The sequence below is a fragment of the Papaver somniferum genome, unplaced genomic scaffold (genome assembly GCF_003573695.1).
Source record: "Papaver somniferum cultivar HN1 unplaced genomic scaffold, ASM357369v1 unplaced-scaffold_0, whole genome shotgun sequence".
Lineage (NCBI taxonomy): Eukaryota > Viridiplantae > Streptophyta > Magnoliopsida > Ranunculales > Papaveraceae > Papaver > Papaver somniferum.
The window spans coordinates 2,008,223-2,033,697 of NW_020618823.1; the positions used below are offsets into that span (position 1 = coordinate 2,008,223).

Sequence of the window (25,475 nt, forward strand, 5' to 3'; positions counted from 1 at the left end):
TTGAACAGTATCAAATTTTACATGTCTTTTTCATCCAAAAATTGTTGTTATTGGGTTAATTGACCAATTTTGTATTATTCGTTTGCTTTCTATAAAGGAAATTATATGTTTCCAAGAAACAACAAAATATTGGAACCGGAAAACTTGAGATGTTAATGTAATTTTGTATGCATAACTAATTTTTGTTCTGCAAATTTTTAAAAGATCAACCAATGTCTAAACCATACACATGAAAGTTAGTGTCTTGCCTAACTATACTGTAATTTGCCCAACAGAAGTTTTGAAGAACGGCTGCCACTAGTAAAAAGAAAGCATAAAGAGATTAAAGCTCAAAGTTAAACTCGAAAGCCATGACCATTATTAGCCCATGACAAAGCTTTGTCCTTTAGCTTTCTATAAAGGAAATCATAAGTTCTCACAAGAAATGAACAAAGTCGCATATAAATCGCAAAACTTAAGATGTTATGTCATTTTTTTGGTCAGTATAATTTTAGCAAGTTTTAGGGGTCTTCTTACGATCTTCACAAAAAACTAAATATTTCGTCGTGTACAATACAAATGATCTAGCTACCAGCTGGAAAAGCATTCACTTCAGTGGTACAAACACCCGGAGTATTGCATGGCTTGCACATTTTCAGCCTGTCCGTTCACAAGGTGCACTTAATAGACCACAAGAATGACTTAAAAATGGTTCAAATAGTTCAAACCGTGTAAAAAAGTCTGGCTAATTTGGGGCCTATCCCATTTATTTTGAAATTTAAATTTTCCGGGTTTCCCAGAATTCGATGATGTTAATGTACTTGTGAACCGATTGTGTTTAGAAACGGTTGATGTTTTTGGTCACAAACATCGATTATGCTGCATGTGTTTTCTGGTTCGAGAAAATTGAACCAGAATCGGTCTATGTTAATGTCAACATAGCCCGACTCTTGTATGGAAGAGATAACCGTTTTTTCTGTATATTTTTTTTTGATTAGAATCGAATTACATGTACGTCCACATAACCCGATTGTACAACCTTTGATTTCTTAACTGGTATGCCCACAATTGGATTATTTAAGGGTCCCCATAAACCGATTGTTATTGATGTTTCCCAAAATCGGTAGATATGGTACACATAAGGGTCCACAGATTAACAATCGGTTTATGTGGGCATTAAAATAAACCGATTCTGTCGGGAAAAAATCACAGAAAAACTCTTGTATTATAAACTGATTCTTACAATCGGTTTATGTGACATGAACATCCACCGATTTTGGGCGAGTTTTCTCAAAAAAAAGAATCCATATTTTGATGAAGAATCGAGATTAGTTAATTTCTAGTTTAATTTGATTAAATATCAATTAATCACCGGATTAACATTAATTAATTAGGAGTAAATTAGCCATTATGTAAAATAGTTGGATAAGGAGTGTCCTCTTTTTAACTTTTAACGACCCTTGTTGTCCTTTAATAGTATGCCCAAAATAATGACTATAGGCCCCAAATTAACCTGGTAAAAAAGTGCACAATCAGATTTGGTAGGCGTGGTCGAGAGAGGCCATAGGGTATTATCATTGCACAACAATCACTAGAAAATCATGACAAAACCTAACCACAAAAATCTACAATCCAATGGCTATAAACTAAGAAGAACAAGCGAGACTGAAACAGTCAAGTGCGGGGGTCCTAGCTCCCACTTCCCCCACTCCATTCAGTACACATGAAAGAAGTTGATCGACAAAATTATCGTTCCATTAAATTAGAATGTGTTATTAACCAATCCAAAGTTGATGAATGTATTGCACCAATTTTGCTCAAGTGAATTTGCTATAAATATGTCTTGCGCTGCATAGCGTTCACTTCTTAGCTAAAATGTATGTGATTATTAACGGTTGGTTATTTATCATTTTCTTGCCGAGGTATTGGAGAAAACCAAGTATGGGGATGATCCTCTATCCATTCAAGTAATCTGAAACCTATTTGATACATAAGAACTTACTCTCCCAACATAATTGAAATTCTCAAAAATTATTACCTCCTGATGCAAGAAATGGGTACAAGTGCAGATTCTCCTAATCCCGATATCAACTATTCCACACTTAAAAGGGTGATCACTCTGATAGAATGTCACCTTTAACTTCTGAGATATGAACCGGGATTGAAAACGTTTGCAGTTTTTGGATTGGTAATATTCTCATGCACCAAGAGATGCCAATAATGCCTTTAGCTAAATTTTCATTTTTCATTTAAATCATGTAGTGAACTTGAACAACTGAGTTCCTGAGTTGCGTCGACAAATGTCTAAAGGCTCTTAATGCTTTTTAAGAAGGAATTTATATGTTCCCACAAGCTTATAAGAAATGAACAAAGTTCATCAACAAAGCACCCTTACATACGAAAAAAAAAATTAAGATGTTAAAAAATCGACAGAATTCTCAAAAAAAATTCAAACCTCTAACCTCAAATATGAAATCCAAGTCTCTTAAGTTTCTAGGGACTCCATAAATTCAACAAACACTGACGAAAAAAGTGACCTTTAAAGTATAAATTTATTTTATTTTTAATTGAAAGAGAGACAAAACAAACGATCTGCCGGAACATTCATTCCGATGGTTGGTGACCCCCGGAGATTTACATATTCAGCATGAAAAAGTGTACACTCAAATTCTGTTGAGAGCAAGGCCACAGGGTACAATCACAAGAAAATGATGCCAGTAAACTAAAACCATATACACATGATGACATGAACAAAGGTGTACAATCCAACGGCTATAAATTCAGTACGAGAGAGAACTGAAACAGTCAAGAGAGTGGGGGGTCCTGGCTTCATGTTCCCACTTCCCCAGTTCCTACAAAAAAAAAGAGAAGTTGATGGATTGATTCATGGCAAGGATATTCAGATTTCAGAATCCATCCCAGATTCAGTAAATGGTGGAGCCGTTATATTTGTAGTCTAGTAGTGGCCTCCAGTCCTTTGCCTCATTAAACAAAAGAGCTCTCTCATTAAGAAATCAATGCGCAGGTGCACCAGCAGCTTCTTTGTTTTTATCTACACTTTTCTATTACATAATCTCCGACACTCTCCATAGAGAGATCTGTCTGTGTTTTTTTCTCTTCTTTAATGATGAAACCTCAACCATTAATCTAAAACGTTCTTTTCTCTTCTCTGTTATCAGGGCACTAACACACATTACGAGGTAAAGAATTCAACTGTTTTAATAAAGAGAGATTCCTCCTTTTCCTTTTCATCATTTCCTCTATTTGTCTTTTTCTTTTCTCCATCTCCGCAAAATCACTTGAAAAGGAAAATTGAGATAAAACCCACTTTGAGTCCATCATTAATATAGGGTTTTGGAAGAGAATACCACGAGGGTTTGAAAAGGGACTAATCCAAATATCACTTTCATCTGGGTTTTTCTGCAGGGATTTTCATCATCACAATGCTTAAAAGAGTATGGGTTTTTGGTTTTATGGAAAACCAGCTGGTTTGAGTACTTAAAATAAGTAGGTTTCTCTTTCTCTGTTAAACCCCTTTTTCTTATTAATGGAGTCTTGAATGGAGGTGGGTTTTGATTAGATTTTGAGAAAAATCAGAACAATGGGGGTTTGTTCAAGTTCTAGGATTGACAAGAGTGAAGCACTATGTTTATGTAAAGAAAGGAAGAGATTAATCAAACAAGCAATTGATTCAAGGTACGCATTATCAGCTTCTCATCTATGTTACATTCAATCTTTAAGAAATATTGGGATTGCATTAAGAAGATTTGCTCAAGCTGAAATGTTGATTGAATCATCACCATTATCATTATCTAGTGCAACTAATAATGAGACTGATAATAATGCCCCATCACCTCATTCATCTTTACCATCTCCTTCGCCTATCGAAACTAGTCCCATGTCTGCTGCTCATTCAAACATTAGTTACATGAGGTTATCAGGTGGTGGCGATAATGCTGCTGTTACTGTTAAGTTTGATCCTAATTTGAGTAATAGCTTTATTGATGGTGAATCTTTAACTTTCCATCCACCACCACCACCACCTGGTGCTGATCCCTCTTGGGATTTCTTTCAACCGAATGAGGCGGAGAGTTTTCGATTCGGTAGAGATAATGGGTTGTTTGAGGACCATTGTTTTGAGGAGTTAAAGAAAGAGTTGAGAGGAGAAGAAGTTGTTGAGCCATTGAATGGTAGTAGTAATAGTGAAATTCATTCGGAGTCAGTAAGGACTAGTTCTGAGAATGGTGTTCATGAAATTAGTGTTAATAAAGTTGGTCTAAGTGGGCAGTCTGAGGCTATTACTTTGGATAAGTCTATATCGATGAGGGCGAAGCCGAAAACAGATGATGATGATGATGATGAGTGTATGGAAACGATGGAAAGAGAAGATCCTTCGGATTTTATTACTCACAGGGCTAAAGATTTTCTTTCTAGTATAAAGGATATTGAGCATAAATTCTTTAGAGCTTCGGAATCTGGCAAGGAGGTTTCAAGATTGCTGGAGGCTGATAAAATCAGGCTTGACTACTGTGAGGGCAAAGGTAATCTTACTTATCCATGTGGAAAATGTTGTATTCATGATATGTTGTTGAATTTTATTTTGTTCCCTTGTTATTGAAGCTGCTAACTATGAACTAATGTATCACAGGAAGATCACCTGCCTCAGTTTTAATATCAGCTTTTAATCTAGCTTGTTGCCAAGGAGAGACCGTCCTTCCCAATGGTATATTCTCTCTCTTTCTCTCTAGACAAAACAACTTTTTCTCCTCGTGTTACATTTCTATGTTATTGTGCCTACAACACAGAATGCTTTGAAATAGTAATCCAACTGCTAGTGCCTAATGAGCAGGAAAGGGCAAAAACTTTGATGTCACTTATTCTTGAAGTAGATTAGATATAGTGAAATGTAACTATCAAGCACTTACTGAACTGGCGCTTACTTGACTGGATCTGCTTATCTGGGTTGCATAATCAAAAGGGTTGAGAACTGAATGAAGGGATCAATTGTTATGTCTTTATGCTAGTGTCCATACCAAATAGGCATACGACATCTAAATTGTGTTAGGATAGCCTAATCAATAGAGTTGAGAGCTGAATGAAGAAATAGATAGAATAGCCTGATCAATAGCGTCGATATCTGAATGAAGGGATAGATATTTACCTTTGAGGGAAAGCTCGCCAGTGTGCTGCAGTAACCGACCGGCTTCCATACCATATGGCTGAACCCTCCTACTGGTCCCAGACAATTCCACTTCTTTCTGGGATGGGCGAGGCAAGGAAAACATACGTGTTGGTCTGTTGGCTCTGCCCTACCCCATCTGCATTACGTTAGCTATTATATTTGTCTAGAGCCTCCACGAAATATGAGTAAGGTCGACATTTTCGCCTAGTTATTCTGTAGCTTCTGTATCAAAAGATGCCATTGATGACAGTCACTAATTGGCATGACTTTATGCCAGTGCGTAGACCATATTCACATATCACATCTGAATTGTGTTATCTGTTTGTATTGTTTTAGTGCCTATCCAAAACACGACTAAGGTTATTACATGGAACCGGTCTACATCTTCACAATCATCTTCATCCCGAAATCCTCTTGCTTCTGCATCAAAAGATGACATGGATGACAGTGGGAGCGATTTTCTTGAAGAATTTAACATGATCGCAGGTAGTCATTCATCCACCTTGGATAGATTGTATGCGTGGGAGAGGAAGTTATTTGATGAAGTGAAGGTAATCTCCTTGATCCAATATTTCGCTTGTTTATTGGGTTGTTGTGTGCATCAGGAGCTGTTTTTCTTGCTATTTATATCTTGCTAATGTTAGGTAGTGTCATGATTTGCTTACTGTAGATACAATAAAACTTGGTTGCTGTATTTTAACGAGAATCCAGTTCTTCACCCTTCCAATGGATTAGAACTATGAAGTTATGGATTTAGCCAAGGGTTGATTTCTAATGAGGACTAGCTTTCCAGTCTTCGGTTCTAAACTTAACCAAAATTATCTTCAGTCCCAAAATAGATTCATTTAACAGCTAACTTCTTCCACAATGACGAGATTACCCTCCCAGGCTCCCAGCAATTATCATGCTCCTGGTTATGTATATGTGAGGCTTTGAGCGAGCAACAATTAGCTTTTAAGTTAAGACCAGTTGGCTGGCACTCATTATCTTCCTTGTCTCTACTCTCCCTTGCAGGCTAGTGAGTACATCAGAAAAGAGTATGAGCAGAAGTGTGATCAACTCAGGCATCAATTCGCCAAAGATGTAAATCCATATGCCATTGACAAAACTCGAGCCATTGTTAAGGATCTTCATTCACGCATACGAGTTGCTCTTCACGCTGTTGATTCAATTGCTAAACGCATTGAGAAATTAAGGGATGAGGAATTGCAACCTCAACTTGTAGAACTGATACGAGGGTAAGTTAGATTTTTTTTTTTTTTTTTTTTTAATTGTTTTCCCTGCTAGAGACACATATGCTTTTTTGGTGGATGCCATATACATTACAAAGCCAGGTCCAAAATTGTTAACTACACAGTAACGAATATCTGATTCATGACAATTGAACATTTCAGATTGATCAGAATGTGGAAGGTCATGCTCGAATGTCATCACACACAGTACATCACAATTTCATTAGCGTACCATGTGAAGAACTCCACAATGGCGTCAACTCAGGGAGAGTCATATAAACTGATTGTTGGCAACCTTCAGCATGAGATTGAATATTTCGAATCAAACTTCGTAGATTGGATTAGTGCGTATAAATCCTACGTTGAAGCTCTCAATGGTTGGCTTCAACTCTGCATTGTGCTTCCTCCAGAACGTTCAAGAGCACGAAGATCCTTCTCTCCTCGTAGAGCTCTAGCTCCTCCAATATTTGTTCTATCTGGTGATTGGTCAGCTGGGATCAAAACCCTTCCATCAGAGGAACTCAAAGATGCCATCAGAGCATTCGCTTCTGAACTACAAACCTCAATAAAGCAAATAGAAGAGTACGAGAAGACTCAAGAATCCTCAGATTTGGAGAAGAGCAGAGAAAATGAAGACAAAGAAGATGGTAAGTGTGATAAGCCTTCCAACTTGAGAAACATACATACAAGCTTGACAAAGGCACTCGACCGTCTGACAAAGTTTGCAGAGGCTTCTCTAAAAATGTATGTTCAAATCTGTAAAGAGAGCGAGACAGCTCGAAAAGCTTATGGAGATTGCATGACAAATACGTAGATTGTAAGGAAGAGGAATGTGGTTAGTAACTTAGTAATGTAATTAAGGTTCGAATCGATACCAGAGAGGGAGATGAACTAGATGATAAATATTTGTAAAATCTAAGTTGATAGAAAAGCTCATTTGAGAAGGACTGATAAAATCTTCAGTCTTTTTAGTCTTTACTGGGCAGTGCCCATATTCAACTGTTTTGGGAGAAGTCCAGGTAGCTAACAGGACACTGGTTGGATTAATAATTAATCCGGAAAGAAAACACCAAACCGACCTTAGCTCAGTTGGTAGAGCGGAGGACTGTAGTAGTTTGCAGCTTAATCCTTAGGTCACTGGTTCGAATCCGGTAGGTCGGATTTTTTTTTTTTCACCTCGTTTTTTGTTTGTTTCGCCTCTTTTTGTTTTCTTTCCTTGTAGATATGATCGCATCATATCGCCTTCTTTATTTTTGTAAGCTCAGCTTCGTCGTCTATATTGATTCGAACTACTAACGTCAAATATGAGAGTCAGTTTCTGATGTGTTGAGCCACAGACCACACATAAGTTTATGTTGTGAAAGACATGAATACCAGAAGCAAGCAAGTAAAAGGAGCTAGTGCACAACTTGTAGACGCACACAGTAGTTGTAAATATTTAGCTAATTCCATGGGGGTGTGATCGGAATCTTTATTCCGATGAAAATTAAAGACTTGTCCAAAATAAATTTTGCCTTGTAAACTTGCAGTTATATTATCCTCCAACTCATCGCATTACCAAAAGAGTCGAGATAAATAAAACCGAACACCACTCAAGTGGCCTGCAGCTGCTGCAGTATATTTGACCAAGGAAAGACAAAAGATAAGAAAGTGACGCATCAAACAAAGACATGAAGGATGAGATTGGCACAATTCAGGAGCACAGCCACCTCGGTCCTTGATTTACGGTTATTACGACCAACAGTGACGGTTCACTGTTCGCTGCTGCCTTTAACAGTAACACAGACTTTGACTCAGTTGCTCAGCACTATCCCATCCCATCCCAAGTTCCCAACAACTTCTTTTAAATTTGGTTTTACCTTTTGATTTTTCCTAATTTGAACTTTTACTTTTAAATATTTTCACAGAGCTATATGGCAACCTGGCTGCCGGCACAAGTACATTAGTCCGTTGGAGGCTTCCCTTTTAAATATGTACTAGTCTACATGATAAACTAGCCTGTTTGAGGCTTTGAGCAGCAGCACAACAGATAAATCATAAGATGTCAAAAAAGTGATCTGATCCTAATTTCGATGGTACTACTAGTTTGCACTGCAGTAGTAGGATAGATTGAGCATGTGTCTGATTCTTCTAAGATGGGGTGTAGGGGTGCAGGGAAGAAACAAGTACAGCAACACCTGATCATCATCATCAATGCTGCTGCATATCATCGAATCAGTCGGAAGTATACCTACCTTATCTTTCTTTCATGAGGTACACACCCTCTGGGACTGTCGGTTACAGACTCACTTATTACTGCTGGTACAAACAATCAACTCATTGTCTCACGAGTTAATATCTTTTTTTACCCCCATGCCCATACTTTTAACTTTGATGAGACCAAAAAAGTGACATGGGGATTTTGGATTGAGAAAACAGTAATTCCAGGAGTTTATAATCGCAACAATGGAGCAAAATTTGCAATAGGTATCAATTCACTTCATGCCTACCGAATTTGAATTTCATATAAGATGAAGTTATAAGACATCTCAAACCTCTCGAATAGTAGACATAAGAGGTGTAAAACCGGCCTTTTTGGGTTATGTGTCGTGTTGTATTATGCCATTGATTTAAATGTGTTATATCGTGTTGTGCTTTACTAGTCAAATGCTAGGTACAGTACAACCGACAAGCACATCACATGAATAAATGTGTTGTGTGTTGTGTAATGTGGTGTTGTGCCGGCAAACATTCTACAAGCAATTAAATGTCACTTAATCGTACTATCAATTTAAGTCGGACATCATCACAAGAATCTAAATTGACAACATACTACTTGAAATTATGTCAGAAATCATTTCAGATAAATAATTAATACGTTGAATCAATAGAAATGAATAACCCATCAACATCAAGATCTTGCCGACCCTCCTGATTTTTGATGGGTCTCTACATGCCAAAAGATAGGATCATTGTCATGTAAAGAAAATATTCAATTAAACAATGAAAATTTACTAAAAAGCTTATATATATATATATATATTAAAATAAAACATAGGTAAGCCCGATCGGTGAATTGTGCTCCAGTCCAACTTATGAGTTAAAGAATCCTAGTATACCCGTTAACAAAACATAAAAAGAAGAAAAAAACTGAGCAAATATTCAGCAGAGAAAAAGCTTTATACATTCAAAATATTACATTTCACCAGACTGAATAAAATCTTATAAGGTAAGAGAAGACATCTGATGAACGCACATCCAAAATATAACTTAAAAACTAACTACACATTCCAAGCATAGCTAATAACGATATAAAGAGTATTTGTAAACTTTCATGGCTTCACAAAATCATGTTATAAGTTTTACACCTTTCTTTATACTGGTCATACTAGTCAAATATAGACAACGACATTATAACGAATGTATTGAAATTAAGTTGCAGGTGTACTATGTGTTATAATTATAGGCAATCATCCGTTCAATAAATAAGGGTTTTTTATATGTGTCTTTCTTTAATGTGCTTTACGCGTGTCGTGCTTTCAAACGTGATGTGTCGTGTTGTGGTGCTTTGGACCGTGATTTGCTGTGTCGCGTGCTTATCCTTGCCACATGTTGTGCTGTTCCGGTGTTCCTATTAGTCTGGCACATCCCAACATAATAAGTTAACGTGATGTGCATGTGTTGTACCAGACCACATGATGTGCAGTGTTGTGATCGAATTTTAGCTTGTTGTGTTATCACTAAAGAAATTCAATGTAGTTTCATTGACTAAAGTTGTTTGGAATATGATTAATTATCCTAATGAACTCTGTGTGTGCATTCTAACATGCAAATACTTATAAAGTTGCCACCTTCTTCATTATCAGGAACGTGGAGAATTTTCTTAGGTTTGGATTAGCATATGAACTGGTTTAGGGGTTATTAAGAACTATCCTTTCTGGAAAGTAAAGAATGGAGAAAATTTTCATGGATTTAGGAATTATTTGGTTCATAATGCTTCTCATCCTCTATGCCTCAATTTCATGGATCCAGATACTTACTTGGCACTAGAAAGCATGACTTGGTTGATTCTTTCTTCACGGCTATTAATGCTAACAAAATTGTGAACACCGGAATTTTGATAACTGACACTGACAGATACCTAACTTGGCTCTTTTCTGTCAAGTCTTGCTACAAGACTCTTACTAGACCAACTAGCAATAACAACAACTATCAATGTAATGACCCGATCCTCCACCACTATTGTTCTTACTTAGTCTTTGTGTTTATCCAAAGATGTGGGTTTTTGTATGAACGCCACTACGGTAATCCAGCAACAAATTTTAAAGAGGTCACTCATTCTAGAAAATTACCGCTTGAGCACGCTTAACTGCAGAGTTTTTAACCAATTTTGGAGCCAATTGTGCTGAAAAGGCCACGGTGTTAGTAAAGGTCAAACTATTACCTATAATCCATCCGACGAATCTTACTTCCTAAATCAGACTATTACAACACCACCACCATAAGTCGGAGCCTACTCGGCTCCAAAATATATATAGCTTTAGTTTTTCATTGTTTCCTGTCCCACATGAAACAAACATCTGACTGAACTCGTCACCCTCGACAAGTGACCCGTCGAGGATCTGATACCATTTGTAATGACCCGACCCTCTAGGAAAACTGTCCTCACTCTTGGCCACTGTTGTTATTCGGTAATGTTCGGTTTTCAATGAGCACCGTTGTGGTCATCCAAGAGAAGCTTCTTTAGGAGGTCACTCATCCCTTGATTACTCCTACTCGGGCATACTTAACTATGAAGCTTTTTCCCAACTCTGAAGTCAATTTTCTTGAAGAGGTCCAGGTGTAATTTTAGGGTGCCTAAATACAGATGTTCTATTCGGCCAATCACTGACGACTATTGGGTGTTACTATCAAGGTCATGATCTTTTTTACAAGTTCATCTGAAATCTTCATGTTATTTCCAAAATCCAACTATTTACACAAAAATATATGAAATTGTTTTTTCTTCAAAGTTAGAGTTGGTTAATTCAAACCCAACCATGATATCATATGTATCATGTTTGGTGACAACGATGTTGAATTCACTGAGCATGTTGCGCTTTATTTTGATTTTTGTGTTGAATGTTATCCTTTGGTCATCCTGTTTTGCAATATTCTAATACTTCAATTAGTATCCAAAATTGGATTAGGAGACTTCTTGCTAGCAGTCTCACTATTGAACATAAATGTGACATATGTCTAAATGCTTGGATTAGGGATAGGTGTTTTAAAGTATTCTAACATGTAAGTCTGAACAAGGAATCTACTGCCATATATGCGATTGCACCAATAAAAAAATGAATCAGAATATCCTTGAAGTAATAAAAACTAACATTCTCATGGGACAGAAATACAGAGTTAACCAATCATTAACTCTTATCACAAAGTTTTTTTTTTTTTGATTTATTGTGATGCTTCTTATGAATGAGAAACTAACTGAGCAGTTATAAAGGTTGCAAAGCCCTCCACTTCTGACAAGGATTCCAAAAGAAGCAAAAAATTTCTTTATGTGGGAAGTTATTAAAAGGGCCAAGAACAAAAGCCTAGAAAGTATCTGCATCATTTCAGTGATGCAAAAAATGTTATATCCTATTTATTGAATAAAAAAACCAAATTAGTTGGTTTAGCAGTTTTATCCCAGATAACCGAGTTATTTTGTCTTTCCAGTTCTTTAAAGTGCGGTACATCAGTAGGAATTTTCATCCAACTACTTGCAGCTAAATATTGTAGAAGGAACATAATGTTTGGCGAATGGTTAGATGTCATTCCATCCTTTCTCACCCAAAATATAATTTGATCTCCTACTTAAATGAAATATTTTGTAGCAAAAAATAAAATAAAAAATTGGTTGTAATTCACAAACATTATAAAAAGCTAACCACTGATGCTGATGGTGATGATGTGGTGGATTTTGAACCATTATTTCCTCGTTAATACGCATTTCAATATGATAAATTTCTCGCTTAAGAGTGATAAAGGTATTCGTATAAGGAGTGCAAGTCAAGTACTAACGTGCATCTTATTAGGATTCCAAAATTTTACGAGAATGAATAAACTAGTGTTCTATTTTGATCCATATAAATTATTTGTATCCACATGAGTTTTTATCACATCTCGTAAATATAAAAATCAAATTAACATGATATTAAAACGACATATATCACATAATTATTGAATGTAATTTATGATTAACAACATCTATCTGGATAAAAATTTTCTAAAGAATAGCTATTCGGACGTTAACTGTTAATAAACATGCGACTACAATCTGATTTGCTTCGGATAATGCATTTTCTTTACCATCTTTTTTATTTATTTATCTTTTGTCAGCGTGGAGACTGGAATTACTAACTTCACATATCAGAGTCGGTTCTCTGATCAACTGTGAGTATATTCACTTTTTTCTCCGATTTATGGAAAACAATAAAAGTTACATGTGTTTTACATTACTTTTGCGCCATCGATCATGTGATGCAATTCAGATCGTAGCAGCTTTCCAATCAGGTTATGGCACGAGGGTGCATCTTTACCATGACTCCTCACTAATCTAGAGAGTAAAACTAGTAAAAACAAGTCTAGTGATGGAGGACCTCCATCTTCCAAATCCAGTGCTACCTCATTAGAGTAAGTTTATGGTGGAATCCAACCTATTCGAAGTGTGGAAAATTGTGGAATGTCAAGTATATCGGCTTCCAAGTTGGGGTCTTCCACAGTTTTTCCAAACCATGTTCCATAATTTCGTGGATAGTCAGTGGATCCATGGAAGCGCTAATCAAATTAGCGTAAAACGCTATTCAGAATCGCACGCTAGAAGATGGAATACGCCAATAAAAATAGCGTCCAAAGCTAATCTAAATAGTTTAAAGCACTATTGACAATATCGCTTTTTTTTTATCCGTAGACTTAAAACGACCCGTTGAAAAGTTAATGGATGCGAAAAAAAATGCTAATCTTAATAGCGTAAAGCACTATTCTTATTAGCGTCTTACGCTATTTTGAATAGTGTTTCTACTATTTCACCATTACACTTTTCCTTCCATCCACAATTCCAAATGTTGAGGTGGCGTGGAAGATGGAAGATGAAACTCTTCCACCATAAGACTTGCTCTTAGTGCGATAGAAACATATTTCTTGAGGAACCTACATCGAGCAACTAAGTTTAGAAACAAATCAACTACAAAACTAAGCGCACTGAACCAAAATCAAAGGCTACTTCAAATCCTGGGAGAGTGTAAGCATCCCAAAAAGATGGGGAGGTCTGGGATTCAAAAACTTAAAAATTTTCAATGAAGCAATGCTAACAAAATTAGCCTGGAGATTAGTTCAAGACAAAGATGGTAAATGGGCAGAAATATTGAAGGCTAAACACTTTCCTAAGGAGAACATTCTTCAAGATGAAATTTCAAGTAAGGGCAATGTAATATGGAAAAGTATTTGCACATGAATCAGCTGGGTGAAGAAATTTCATATATGGCAAATTGGTAACGGGAAAACTGTGTATGTCTTCATGGATAATTGGATTGAGGGGTACACTGCATTACAAATTCAACAGAATTTCTCAACTTATGAAGAATATCCATATTTCATGAAAGTGGAGGATCTATTGGATGAACACACTCAAAGTTGGGATGTAAACAAGCTTCAAAAATACTTTACTCAAGATCAGATAGAGTAAATCCTCAACATCAAGACTTCCATGCAGCATGAAGACAAAATTCGCTGGTCCCTAACAAGAAGTGGTCACTTTACAGTAAATTCCACTTACAAGGCTATTCTCTGTCAAAAGAATCCCAACCTAGCTAGAAAGGAAGAAGAAGCTAAATTCTGGCTAAGTTTATGGCACCTGCAAATCCCTCATAAATGCCAATTGTTCATGTGGAAAGTTATGCATGATATTCTCCGAATCAATGAAAGATGTGCAAGGCAGAATCAACATATAGAAGGGCACTGTTAAAGATGCAACAATGAAACTGAAACCATTACACACCTTCTGATCCATTGCAATTATGCTAGAAGTGTGTGGAGTGTTATTTCTTCTGAGGTTTACCCAGAAATAAGAAATATTTCAGATGTCAGGCAGTGGATTAAAAGTTGGTGCAATCCAGACAACAACATCTCCTGCAACAGGTCATCCATCATTAATATGATTTCCATCACCATATGGTTCATTTGGAAGTCAAGATGTGAATTGGTCTTTGACAACATCAGATGCACTGGTTCAAGTCTGAAACACAAGATAATAACTTTCTGCTGTGATGACAAGATACATTCAAGTTTCAGGGATAACCAAACTCAGATTCCCAATATTATTACAAGGAGAAACAAAATAAATACTAGCAACAATAGACATTGGAATCCTCCTCCCAGGGGAAAAATTAAAATCAATATTGATGCTTCTGTTTTACCTAATAGTTTTCATACTGGTATGGCACTAATTATTAGAGATTTTACAGGGAAGTTGGTGGAGGCCTGGACTTTGGTAGAAAGGACTAGAGATGTTGCTCAAGCAAAAGCAATGGCAGTGTTAAAAGCTCTACAGTGGATTCTGCAGTTGCAGCTTCAGAATGTCATTGTGGAGGGAGACAACAAAGAAGTCATGGAAAGCATAAATGGTAATATTATCACCACCATATGGGAAGACAGTAACATCATCAGAGAGTGTCAGCATTTAGTTAAATGTTTAGGTAATGTTCAGGTTTGCTTTAAAAGTAGGAAATGTAACCAAGTAGCAGACTTACTTGCTAAGTATGCTAGGATCAATAATTGCACTAGGAAATGGAGTTCTGAACTCCCTGTGTCTGTCATGTCTAGGTTAGAAGTTGAAAAAGAGTCCTGTAATGCTTAACTTTGTTTGCTCTGAGCTTCAATGAAATTTCAGTTGGTTTTTCTTTTAAAAAAAAACCAAAACCAAAACCAAAACTAAAATCCATTTCCAGTAGCAAATACCGGGTCAGGTAGGAGACAATGTTAACTTCCGAAAATATGACATAGTTTTTACGCGGGCCTGACCAAACCTTGCACAACCGGAAGGCAAAAGTGTGGAAGACTCAAATTTGGAATCCATTATACTTTCAAATTCCTTCCCTTTTCCGAATTTAGCATAGAAAATATAGGGGTATAAGAGTAAATTTGTCAGAGAATTATGATAAATTGGGCATCTCCTGAGACGAGAAATAAAGGAAATCTAGCCCCTTTTTAAGGTTAGAGAATCGAAGAGATTGCATATAGAAGTAGTAGAACATCAACACCAACTAGATACGATTTGAGTTGAGTTTTGTCCAAAAAAGTACCCCCAGCTTATCAAAATCTCTGATTGTTCTTCTTCTTCATCAGTAGCAATGGATGACCGTTATTCAAAGAACAAAAAGAAATCAAATAAGAAGAAAAAGAACAATGGTGGTAAGAAGAAGAGTAATAATAATTCCAAGATAAGTGCTGAACAAAAATTACACAATCATGTATATGATTGGGTTTTTCATGATTCAATATCTCCACCTGCTTCTTCTGTTATTACTACTTGTGCTGATGATTTTGGTGTTCAGAGGAGTTTTGTTGGTAAGGTTGTTTTTGAGCTGCATTCTCATACAATCTGCAGTGATGGATACTTATCTCCTACTGCTCTTGTTCAAAGAGCTCATAGAAACGGGGTAAGTGAAGTAACCCTTTATCTTGATTTTTGATTTCATGGGTTTCTTTAATTTTTAATTGGTGAATGCTAGATAAGGTTTTTTTTTTGGTTTCTTTGTTGTTCTGTTCTTGGGTTATTAATTATCTCATTGCTAGTTCTTCAATGTGGTTTTTGGTTGAATTTGAGGATGTTCATTCTCTCAATTGTGTGCAAGTATTGCATTTAGAAACTGAATGCCATGGAGGTTATTGATGATTTTGCTCATTGCTATCTTTTTGGGTGAATACTTATTCCACATGGTATAGATTTTCATTCACAGTTATGTGCAGCAATAATGTTAGGAATGCATTATTCGCCGATAATGTACCCAAGGAAATTTGAGGTGCATGTCACTTTGGATTTGCTTCTCATAGTCATTGGTGGTTTTCACTATTCACCTGTTCTTGATTTGTGCTGTCGACTTAGTTGATTTGCTTCTCGTAGACAATGGTGATTTTCACTATTCACCTGTTCTAGATTTGTGTAGTCTGACCTAGTAAAAAGCCTATTCAAAGGGAAGGAGTGCAATGTTTCTTCTCTGATGAAAGTACGGTGTAGGAGCTCTAGTCCTTGAGCAGCACAAGCCAATGCTTCTTTGTTTCAAATTTGGAAATCTACCTAAAAAACATTTTGTTTCTGGAATGGCTTAAAAGTTACTTTTGTCGAATTCATGATGCAATTTTGAAGCTAATTCTGTCATAAACAAACTTAGAATTCATGATGCAATCTATATACATGCTTAGAAATTACCATTGAATCTTTTGGGTTCTTTGAACTTACCGTGAACAACTTGTTATTACTGGAGTTTCAAGCAAGTGAATCTTTGTATTAACATAGGATTGTTTCCAAGCTTGTTGGGTGTAGGAGTTCTATGTGTTTTGTGATTCATGGTTTTTCTTTTCACTGCTGCTCCATTCCTAGAGGACCTTTACTTTTTATATATGTAATTGTTTTTGATATTTTGGTAAACAAAGGGGAGAGTCATATATTTTAATACCATGTGTCCAGCACAGGTGAACGTTCTGGCTCTAACGGATCATGATACCATGGCTGGCATCCCTGAAGCCTCTGAAGCTGCTCGTAAACTTGGCATCAGGTTAATCCCAGGAGTTGAGATTAGTACAATATACACTCCAAGGTCCATTCCTTCATCCATGGAACACATAATTTCTGTTCTAGTTTTCTAAAGAGTCCCGTTGTAGAAGCTATGATTGTAACACAACTAACTTTTAGTATTTTTTTAATTTCTAATATGGGTGACGAACAGCGAAGAATCTGGAAATGAGGAACCTGTTCACGTCCTTGCCTACTATGGTAGTTGCGGGCCTTCAAGATGTGAGGAACTCGAGAACTGTTTGGCTAATATAAGGGAGGGTCGTTACCTTCGTGCAAAGAACATGCTTTTGAAGCTGAGCAACCTTAATATGCCACTCAAATGGGAGAATGTAGTGAAGATCGCTGGGAACGGAGTCGCTCCTGGTAGGTTACATGTGGCTCGTGCTATGGTCGAAGCAGGTTATGTGGAGAACTTGAAGCACGCTTTCAGCCGATATCTGTATGATGGCGGACCAGCTTACTCAACGTTAGTAATCCCATAGCATATTGAAATCCTTTCCCTGATTAGAAACTTTTCGAATACAGGCAATTTTTCCTAGACATCTCCTGATTAGTGTATTTCATATACAGAGGTAATGAGTTAAATGCAGAAGAAGCGGTGGAATTGATCTGCCAGACAGGTGGTGTTGCTGCATTGGCTCATCCATGGGCATTAAAGAACCCTGTTGGAGTCATCAGGCGGTTGAAAGCCGCGGGACTTCACGGAATTGAAGCTTATAGAAGTGATGGAAAGCTTTCAGGTACTTTCACATGGTTGATGTTCCTGGTTCTGACATAATATTAAATGTCTAGTGCGATGAATTCTCACTTTCTTTTTTTCGATGTGTTCAACAGCATTTAGTGATCTTGCTGATACTTATGGCCTCATCAAGCTCGGAGGATCAGATTATCACGGAAAAGGGAACCATGATGAATCTGATCTGGGGAGTGTGAATCTTCCGGTGACAGCTCTTCATGAGTTCCTAAAACTTGCCCGACCCATCTGGTGTGATGCTGTTAAGAGCATACTACAGAAGTTTGCTGAAGATCCCTCCGATGCGAATCTTGAGAAACTTGCTAGGTATGGGAAGATTAAAAACCTTAACGGGAGTTTGAACAGCGGTAAAAATGTGGTTGAGCTTTGCCTTTCATCGTGGTTGTTGAGGGAAGAGAGGCAGGGCATCGAGTTTGAAAACCTGAGATTGAAGCTGTCCCACGCTGAGGGTGCTGTTATGGCGCAACTGTAGATAGTGTTTATCTCTACCTTCTCATTTCGATGTCGGGGTAGTTATTGGTTCCCATTTCAAGTTTTATCAGAGGTTGATATCATTTTTTGGGGGTTTCTTTGAAATTGTTGTTACAAGTTTCTGTATTTTGTTTTTGTTTTGCAAAACAGTTCCATAGTTGAAAAGAAAAGAGTGATAGAAATCCATTTCAGGATTCTATTTCTTCACAGAATTTTCCTTTAGAAATATCTTTTCTATACTTGAGCAGTTTAATGATGAAATGTAGAAGTGTAGCTGCACAAATACTTCTATGTGCCGGGCCTTCATGGTAGGGTGTGGATTGTTGGAAGCAACATAATGTGCGGTAGCCTTGGTTTTCCTGGTTGATATTGCTAGTCCGGAAGTGCAAATTTTAATAGCCAACAAACCAGACAGCAGTATTTGGCTGACCAAAGTGTCGTTCCAAAATGAGTTCAGCTAGCTAAGACACTTTAAAATGATTAATATTAGTGACAAGTGAGATCCGTCACCTGCAAAGTTATTGGACCAGAGATGGACACAGGTCCGTCATTACAAGACCAACCCCGGATCTAGTCCCGCGGTCTGCCCCGCCCTTCACAGTGGGTGGGACCCAGGCCATAAAAAAACTGTGATTGGTCAGTCTGTCGGTTGTGTTCTTATAAACAGAGGATTAGGGCCAGTTACAATTATTGCTTCCGGTTACTTGTGAAAGGATGAATATATTCAAGATGAGGAGGAGAAGAGAAGTCCCAAACTAGAAGAAGAATAAGAATAAGAAAGCCAAGGAGTTTGTTTTGGGTCTGCCCTTGGTGTTTAACCGTGGCACTGTTGGTGCTGTCATGCAGGAATTCACCAACATTGGTTTGGAGTTATTAATAAGTAATTGACTAAACACTTCCCTTTATTATTTTATTTTTTTTCTTCATATTTAGTTAAAAAAAAAATTCGTTTTGTTTTTTTGCAGACTTGAGATGTTTGAGCGTCACAACAAAATTTATAGAAGCTCACTTTAAGAAGAAGGATAGATACACTTTTACTGGTCTAGTTATGGAATTTGTAACTGATGGTCCATTCCTTGCTATGAAATTGCAAGGAGATGATGCTGTCAAGAGAGCTTGTGAACTTGTATCCACAAAAAAGGTACATCGCTGGTAATTTTCCTAAGCCACATACCATATGATCACAGTTGCAGATTTAAGATCACTGCGCATATTTTATGCCACACCCCCCTGGCCAACTGGGCTAATCCCAGTTGGTTGACACAGGGGGTTTGTGTTCTAATTATCTCCATTTATTTTTTTTGGTGTCGCAGGCCACTTGTTTACTGTAGTGATACAGTTCAAAGAGCACAAGAAGATGCTTCAATATGGTTCCGCATCGATTCTAACTCATTAGAAGAAGCACTGAAGAAGAAAAATCTCTTTCCTAAATTGCTTGATGGCAGCATATATAGCCGCTCAACGGAAAAATTAAAAGAAATAAAGATCAAAATTGATTTTGAGCTGGAACGGTAAGCTGTCAACTTACTATTTTAAATAGAGATTCTACTAGTATAGTCGTTGCCACGGTGAGAGGGCCGACCGAAAAAGTTGACGAAACGACACCACTCCACTACGTGATTGCACAGATTCAGATTTGTAAAAGAATTTTTTTTTTTTTTTTGTAAAAGAGATGTTTAGACAAATTTTATCATAATTCTAATTTTTAGAACAAAATAATTATGGGGAGAGATTCTAACCACTACCAACTGTTCTGATGCTTTAGCTTTCCATAGCCGCAGATTAATGCCAAATAACATTACAGATATCACTGACAAAGTTTGCCACAGATAAACCCCAAAATATTCGCAGCATCGATTCATAACTCACCACCAATTAGGTTGCTTCTACATGTATCATTCAGTTAAATCGCACATACACAGATACTTGAATTGCAGTGACATCAGAGGAATCACACGGTAACACAAAGATCATATCATGTATAATACATGTCCACAAGTTTGTGCAGTGTGGTTGCTTTAGATTCAGAAAAACGGGAGAAAATACAATATTACATGCTGGAAGACATCATCATACATAAACTAAACAAGTAAATAACACAAGTATGTGTGAAATGTTGTCCCTGTCTCCGTCGCCTGAATAAGCGTGGAACACAAGATCCAAGGTAACTATCACATAATTGTCGAAAGAAAACATGCACTTAGAGTAACTAATCATGTTATCGAGTTGAATGGGTGCTTCTCTCAACTATTGCGCTATAGATAAAAATCCTTTGACGACATTCATACAAGTATTGTGGGTAGCATCTTTCACTTTAGTCAACCTTTGCACACTTCACTTTTCTATTTCCATTTTCTTATTTATCCATGTGATTTCAGTATGCGAGTGTAGTGGCAACGTTGCAACAAGTACGATGACTATCTTAGTAGAGTTTTGCAACCAGGTTGAATATCACACGTAAGTAATTTCTTATGTGTGATGATTGGAATGTATGTGGGATGTTTGCAGCTAAAGAACATATGCAAGCTAATTATTTGACTTTCTGCGCTGTCTCTATCCTTATTGGTGCTTCCAAGGCGTGAAATTGGAGTAGTTTTTGTGGGTATACCTCTTGTAAACCCTCACGAGACTATAACTCGTCCACCAAGGACACCTAGGGGTTTAAAGGCATGTTGCATTAGCTAAGTGCAACCATTGTATCAACGACATGGAGTTGTTGTATTTAGGATTAGTTTTATTTAGTTTTTCGAGGACTAGCAAAAGCTAAGTGTGGGGAAATTTGATAAGTGCATAATTCATATGATTTTAGTGTCCATTCCATACTTGTTTTAGCTATTATTCTTGCATGTATTCGTGTTGTTACTCTTGTTTTCTCTTATTTGCCAAATCATCCAAAAAGGAGCTGAAAAGTGCTGAAAAGAGCTAAGAAGAGAAGTATTCCAAGTATCCAAGTGCCCCAGTCCAAGAGAAGTGGAAAAAGTGCGACGAAGAGGAGCAAAACGCTCAAAATCAATAGACTGGACAAATACCAAGCTTAACTCATTCAAATTCATGATTTGTTATCACCATCTTTAAGATAATTGAAAGAGAAAAAGAGTTCAAAAAGAATGAGGTCATTCCGAGTTCGTACGAAGAAGTTGTGGGCAAAACAAGCTTTTTATCGAAAACCAAAGACAGGAAAAGTATGCAAATGGGTATGCAAACGGATTTTCAGTATGCAAACGGGTATGCATACTTAGTTCCATGGATTGTTTTACGAAATTAAGTATGAGAACGGGTATTCATACTTGTGAAGACCAAAATTCATGGTTAGGGTCTTTCCTTCGTAATTTCGGGTCGGGTTCCTTTACCGACTAGGATACTTGACGGCCAAGCAATGTAAACCTATATAAATAGGTATTAGGACTTTCATCATATCATATCACAAGTTAGGGTTTATTCTACACCACAAACCTTTGGTAAATGGGGAAACCACCATTATTCATCTTCTTTGTAATATGAGTAGCTAAATCCTTTGTTGATTAAGGATAAATTCAATGTTCTAAGCGTGAAGCTTTATTATTAATACAAATCTATTGAGATATTTTATCATCATCATTTGTCTTTACCATATCTAGGGTTTATGAGTGATTCTTAGATTGATTTGGGATGCATACTAGATTAATCTATTGATTGTTCTTTCGCTCGTAGAAGTTATGAGATAAGTAATCGTAGATTAACTCTCTACACAAGTAGAAATCGCAAGACCTCGCAGAGGGATTCTGTGGAGAAATTGCGAGTCAAGACAACATCAGCAAGTGAACCTTGATCTAAGAGTTTAACTACTGGGATCAACCTAAATTCACAAAGCTTAAGGCGTTCGATTGGATTACACCTTGAGTGATATACTACTTGGTGGTTCGTCGGATAGAATCTGGTAGTCGAGAACTTCCATATCCAGTGATATTAGGAATTTTGGGATGACACTGATTTAGATGTTATTCTACGGTTGATGATGAATGGTTCGTACGAACAATATATAAGTATACTAATCCAGCTATCGCTTGGTAACGGCGAAGGATTCCTTGATCATCTCTTTTCTTTATTATTGTCTTTCTATTTATCTTACAACCAATCCCCCATTATTATTTATTTTATTTTTCTGATTCAAATAACATATCAATTACACAGCTGTTTATGGGAATGATCTCTTACTACCATTATATTACTAGTTAATTAGTGGGAAATATATCGATTAATTTGTTGAGTATATGATAGCCCATACAAATTTTGGTGCCGCTATCGGGAAGCAGTTGCTAAGTGATTTGTTATTTGTTTAGTTTTTTTTTTTTTTTTTTTTTTTTTTTTTTTAAAGATTTTCTTTTTCTTGTGAATCGTCATGTTTCCTTATGGAAATAACATGTAAGGAGCATAAGATCAATCACATAATAGTGGTAATCGATATGGTGTTCAATTTCATTCATATGAAAACTACCAACCATCCTATGGGTATAATCAAAACCAATCCTTTGGTTATGATCAATATCCCACGGAACCTTATGGATATTCACATGCATATCAACAACCTTATGACGGGTATGTAAGTGGACAATCACAAGGATGGGAGGATATTTAATCTTCTAATCGTTTATGTTCTAATGATGAGCAGAAGCTTGATTGGTTGATTCTTCAGTTAAAGCCAGTTTTTCCACGCCGGAACCCCTGAATGAAGAACAAAGCGTGAAGAATATTAATAGCACATCAATCGGATCTTACTACAATATATCTAACCAAACTCCTGATTGTTTTTATGATCATTCACCTATTCAATAGGAGGAGACTTGGTCTGGAAATTTTGTGGTGAGTGAAAGTGTAGGTTTTGAAGAACGTATTGACCAACTGATCCAAAAGATGACGCAACATGAACAAGGAGGAGCCTTGGTATGACCGAAGCATCGTTATGAACGGTGTGACATACTCAAATGCATATCAACGTTACAATGAATATCCAGATTACAATGTTTTTAGGCCGGTTTATTTGCAAGAAGTAGACCCGATTATTCCCTCAACGGAGACTCATATAGAATACCCCAAAATTTATACTGAAGAAGAGTTCATGAGAGCAGAATTTGATTCAGATGACGAGAGTGTTGAAGATATTGAGATTGAGAATGAAACCAAATTGATTGAAGTCGTGGAAGAGCCTATTGAACTAGATAATAATAGTTCGATAGAGGACCATGATATACTTGAGGTAAATAATTCACTGTTGATTAAGAAAGATGAGGATCCGATATAAGGTTTTCCTAATCCTTTGCATAATTCTATATCTATTGATCATTTCCATCTAATTGAAGTAGCTTCTCAAAGAGTTGTTAATCCAACTTTTAAGAAAATACCTCACTTAGGATTGGAGTTGTGTGCTTCGAAAGTTTTAACGGATTATTTTGCTTCTAAATATTCACCACTTGATGTGTTTGATTCGAGTATTGCGTAGTTTCATCAAGCTGAGGAACCTATTGAAGTTCCTGAATTCTATGTTCCCTATCCACTTCCGAGTGTAGAAAGGACTAAGTGTGGGGGAAATTTCAATAAAGTGATATCTTCAATATTTATATTTTGTGCTAAGGTTTTTGTGAAACTGTTATTGCAATTGCAGATTGTTATTTGTAAGGATTACCAAATTTTCAGATTATTGGTGTACGGACGATGACAATAATGTCGGGCTGATGACGTTAAACCAAGCGCTACGTAGGAGGCAACCCATCAGTTTTGTATCTCTATCCCTTTTGTTTTTATTTTTCTTAGTTTTTCATATCATATCTTGCATTCCCATCTTAGATTTTACAAAGTCCTATATTTATAATGAAAGTTATGACGAACAATATTCTCGTTAGAAAATTCTGACTGCGTGCTTGTCATGAAAACAGTTCTCGGGACTTCATACAGAATTCGATTTGAGTGGTTAACCCCAAATTTTAAAGAGGACAGACATACTTTTCTTTTCCGAAAAGAAAATCTGAATTCTGTTAAGTTGGAACGATAGTCCTGGACATTTGAGTTTCAGTATTTTTCCATAACTTTTTCAGATTGCATGTCTGTCAGTCCGAAGTCCATAAAAGTCAGACCGTTTATCGAAACACTGTGCACATTTGATACGTTATAGAAAGGACGTAGGTGAACAACTTTTGTATAGGATGTTTTTCCTAGTTCCCTACCCATTTGTACAGTTTTCGAGTTTTTCCACGATGTTATGTTAGAAATCAGAATTTTCAGTTTTGAACATTGAGGACAATGTTGAGTTTAAGTGTGGGAGAATAGTTAAGCATGTTTGGATACTATATTAGTATTACTATTTCATAAAAAAAACATACTCTTTGATTTCTTGCATTCTTGAGACTTCATCTTTTGGAGTTAATTATGAGCTATTTAGGATGACACTTTAAACCTTTTTGGGTTGAAACAGTTCTTATGGATATACATTGAGTTCCAATTTATCGTTCTTAAATCCTTAAATATATAAGTTCATAATTGAATGCGAAACTCAGATGCTAGAAATGGCATGGTAGTCGTTTGAAAGATTCATCCTCGCAATTTATCATTACTGAGTCACTTTCTTTTTATGTTTGCAGTTATATGCTTCTCTAAGTGATTTGGTGGGATCATAATGCTGCCATGGATGTTGTAACAAGGTAATCACTTGTTGAGTTTATATAAAAGCCTCATAGACAATTGTCCTACACTCATAAAGAGTGAGCCAAAAATCAAAAATCAAAAATCTATATAAGGCTTCTCTTCATACATTGACGGTTAAAGAAATAAATACAAAGAGAAGATTCTCCCTGTCTCCGTCGCTTAAACAAGCGTGGAATGAAGGATCCATGAGAATTAATCATGTAGTCGATGAAATGAGTGAAACCTATCATAATTATATAGCAATTCAAAAAGACTATTGATGAGGTTCTCGACACTTGGATAGCAGTATGTGTAAAACGTTGTCCCTGTCTCCGTCGCCTAAACAAGCGTGGAACGCAGGATCCAAGATAACTATCACATACTTGTCGAAAGGAAATATGC

At 36.7% G+C, this 25,475-nt stretch overlaps 2 protein-coding genes and 1 non-coding gene across 4 annotated transcripts; all 3 read left to right on the forward strand.

Moving 5' to 3' along the window:
* The first annotated feature begins 3,128 nt into the window (after positions 1 to 3,128).
* On the forward strand, positions 3,129 to 7,335 carry LOC113325838 (nitrate regulatory gene2 protein-like). 2 transcript variants are annotated; one of them, XM_026573706.1, is made up of 6 exons: positions 3,129 to 3,179; positions 3,406 to 4,520; positions 4,628 to 4,702; positions 5,498 to 5,712; positions 6,176 to 6,399; positions 6,556 to 7,335. In XM_026573706.1, the coding sequence occupies exons 2-6, from the start codon at positions 3,581 to 3,583 to the stop codon at positions 7,205 to 7,207; spliced, it is 2,106 nt and encodes a 701-aa protein (XP_026429491.1). In that variant the 5' UTR covers positions 3,129 to 3,179; positions 3,406 to 3,580; the 3' UTR covers positions 7,208 to 7,335. The 2 variants fall into 2 exon arrangements, with proteins under 2 accessions (XP_026429491.1, XP_026429490.1); XM_026573705.1 differs by lacking the exon at positions 3,129 to 3,179 and having other exon boundaries at positions 3,260 to 4,520.
* Positions 7,336 to 7,467: 132 nt separating this feature from the next.
* TRNAY-GUA lies at positions 7,468 to 7,554 on the forward strand. The gene is given in 2 exon segments: positions 7,468 to 7,504; positions 7,519 to 7,554. It is a non-coding gene; the product is annotated as a tRNA-Tyr (tRNA).
* Positions 7,555 to 15,606: 8,052 nt separating this feature from the next.
* Positions 15,607 to 18,631, forward strand: LOC113325834 (3',5'-nucleoside bisphosphate phosphatase-like). Its single transcript, XM_026573701.1, has 5 exons — positions 15,607 to 16,058; positions 17,092 to 17,216; positions 17,346 to 17,660; positions 17,765 to 17,934; positions 18,029 to 18,631. Exons 1-5 carry the CDS (start codon positions 15,750 to 15,752, stop codon positions 18,418 to 18,420), a joined length of 1,311 nt encoding a protein of 436 aa, XP_026429486.1. The 5' UTR covers positions 15,607 to 15,749; the 3' UTR covers positions 18,421 to 18,631.
* The last annotated feature ends 6,844 nt before the right edge of the window (positions 18,632 to 25,475 follow it).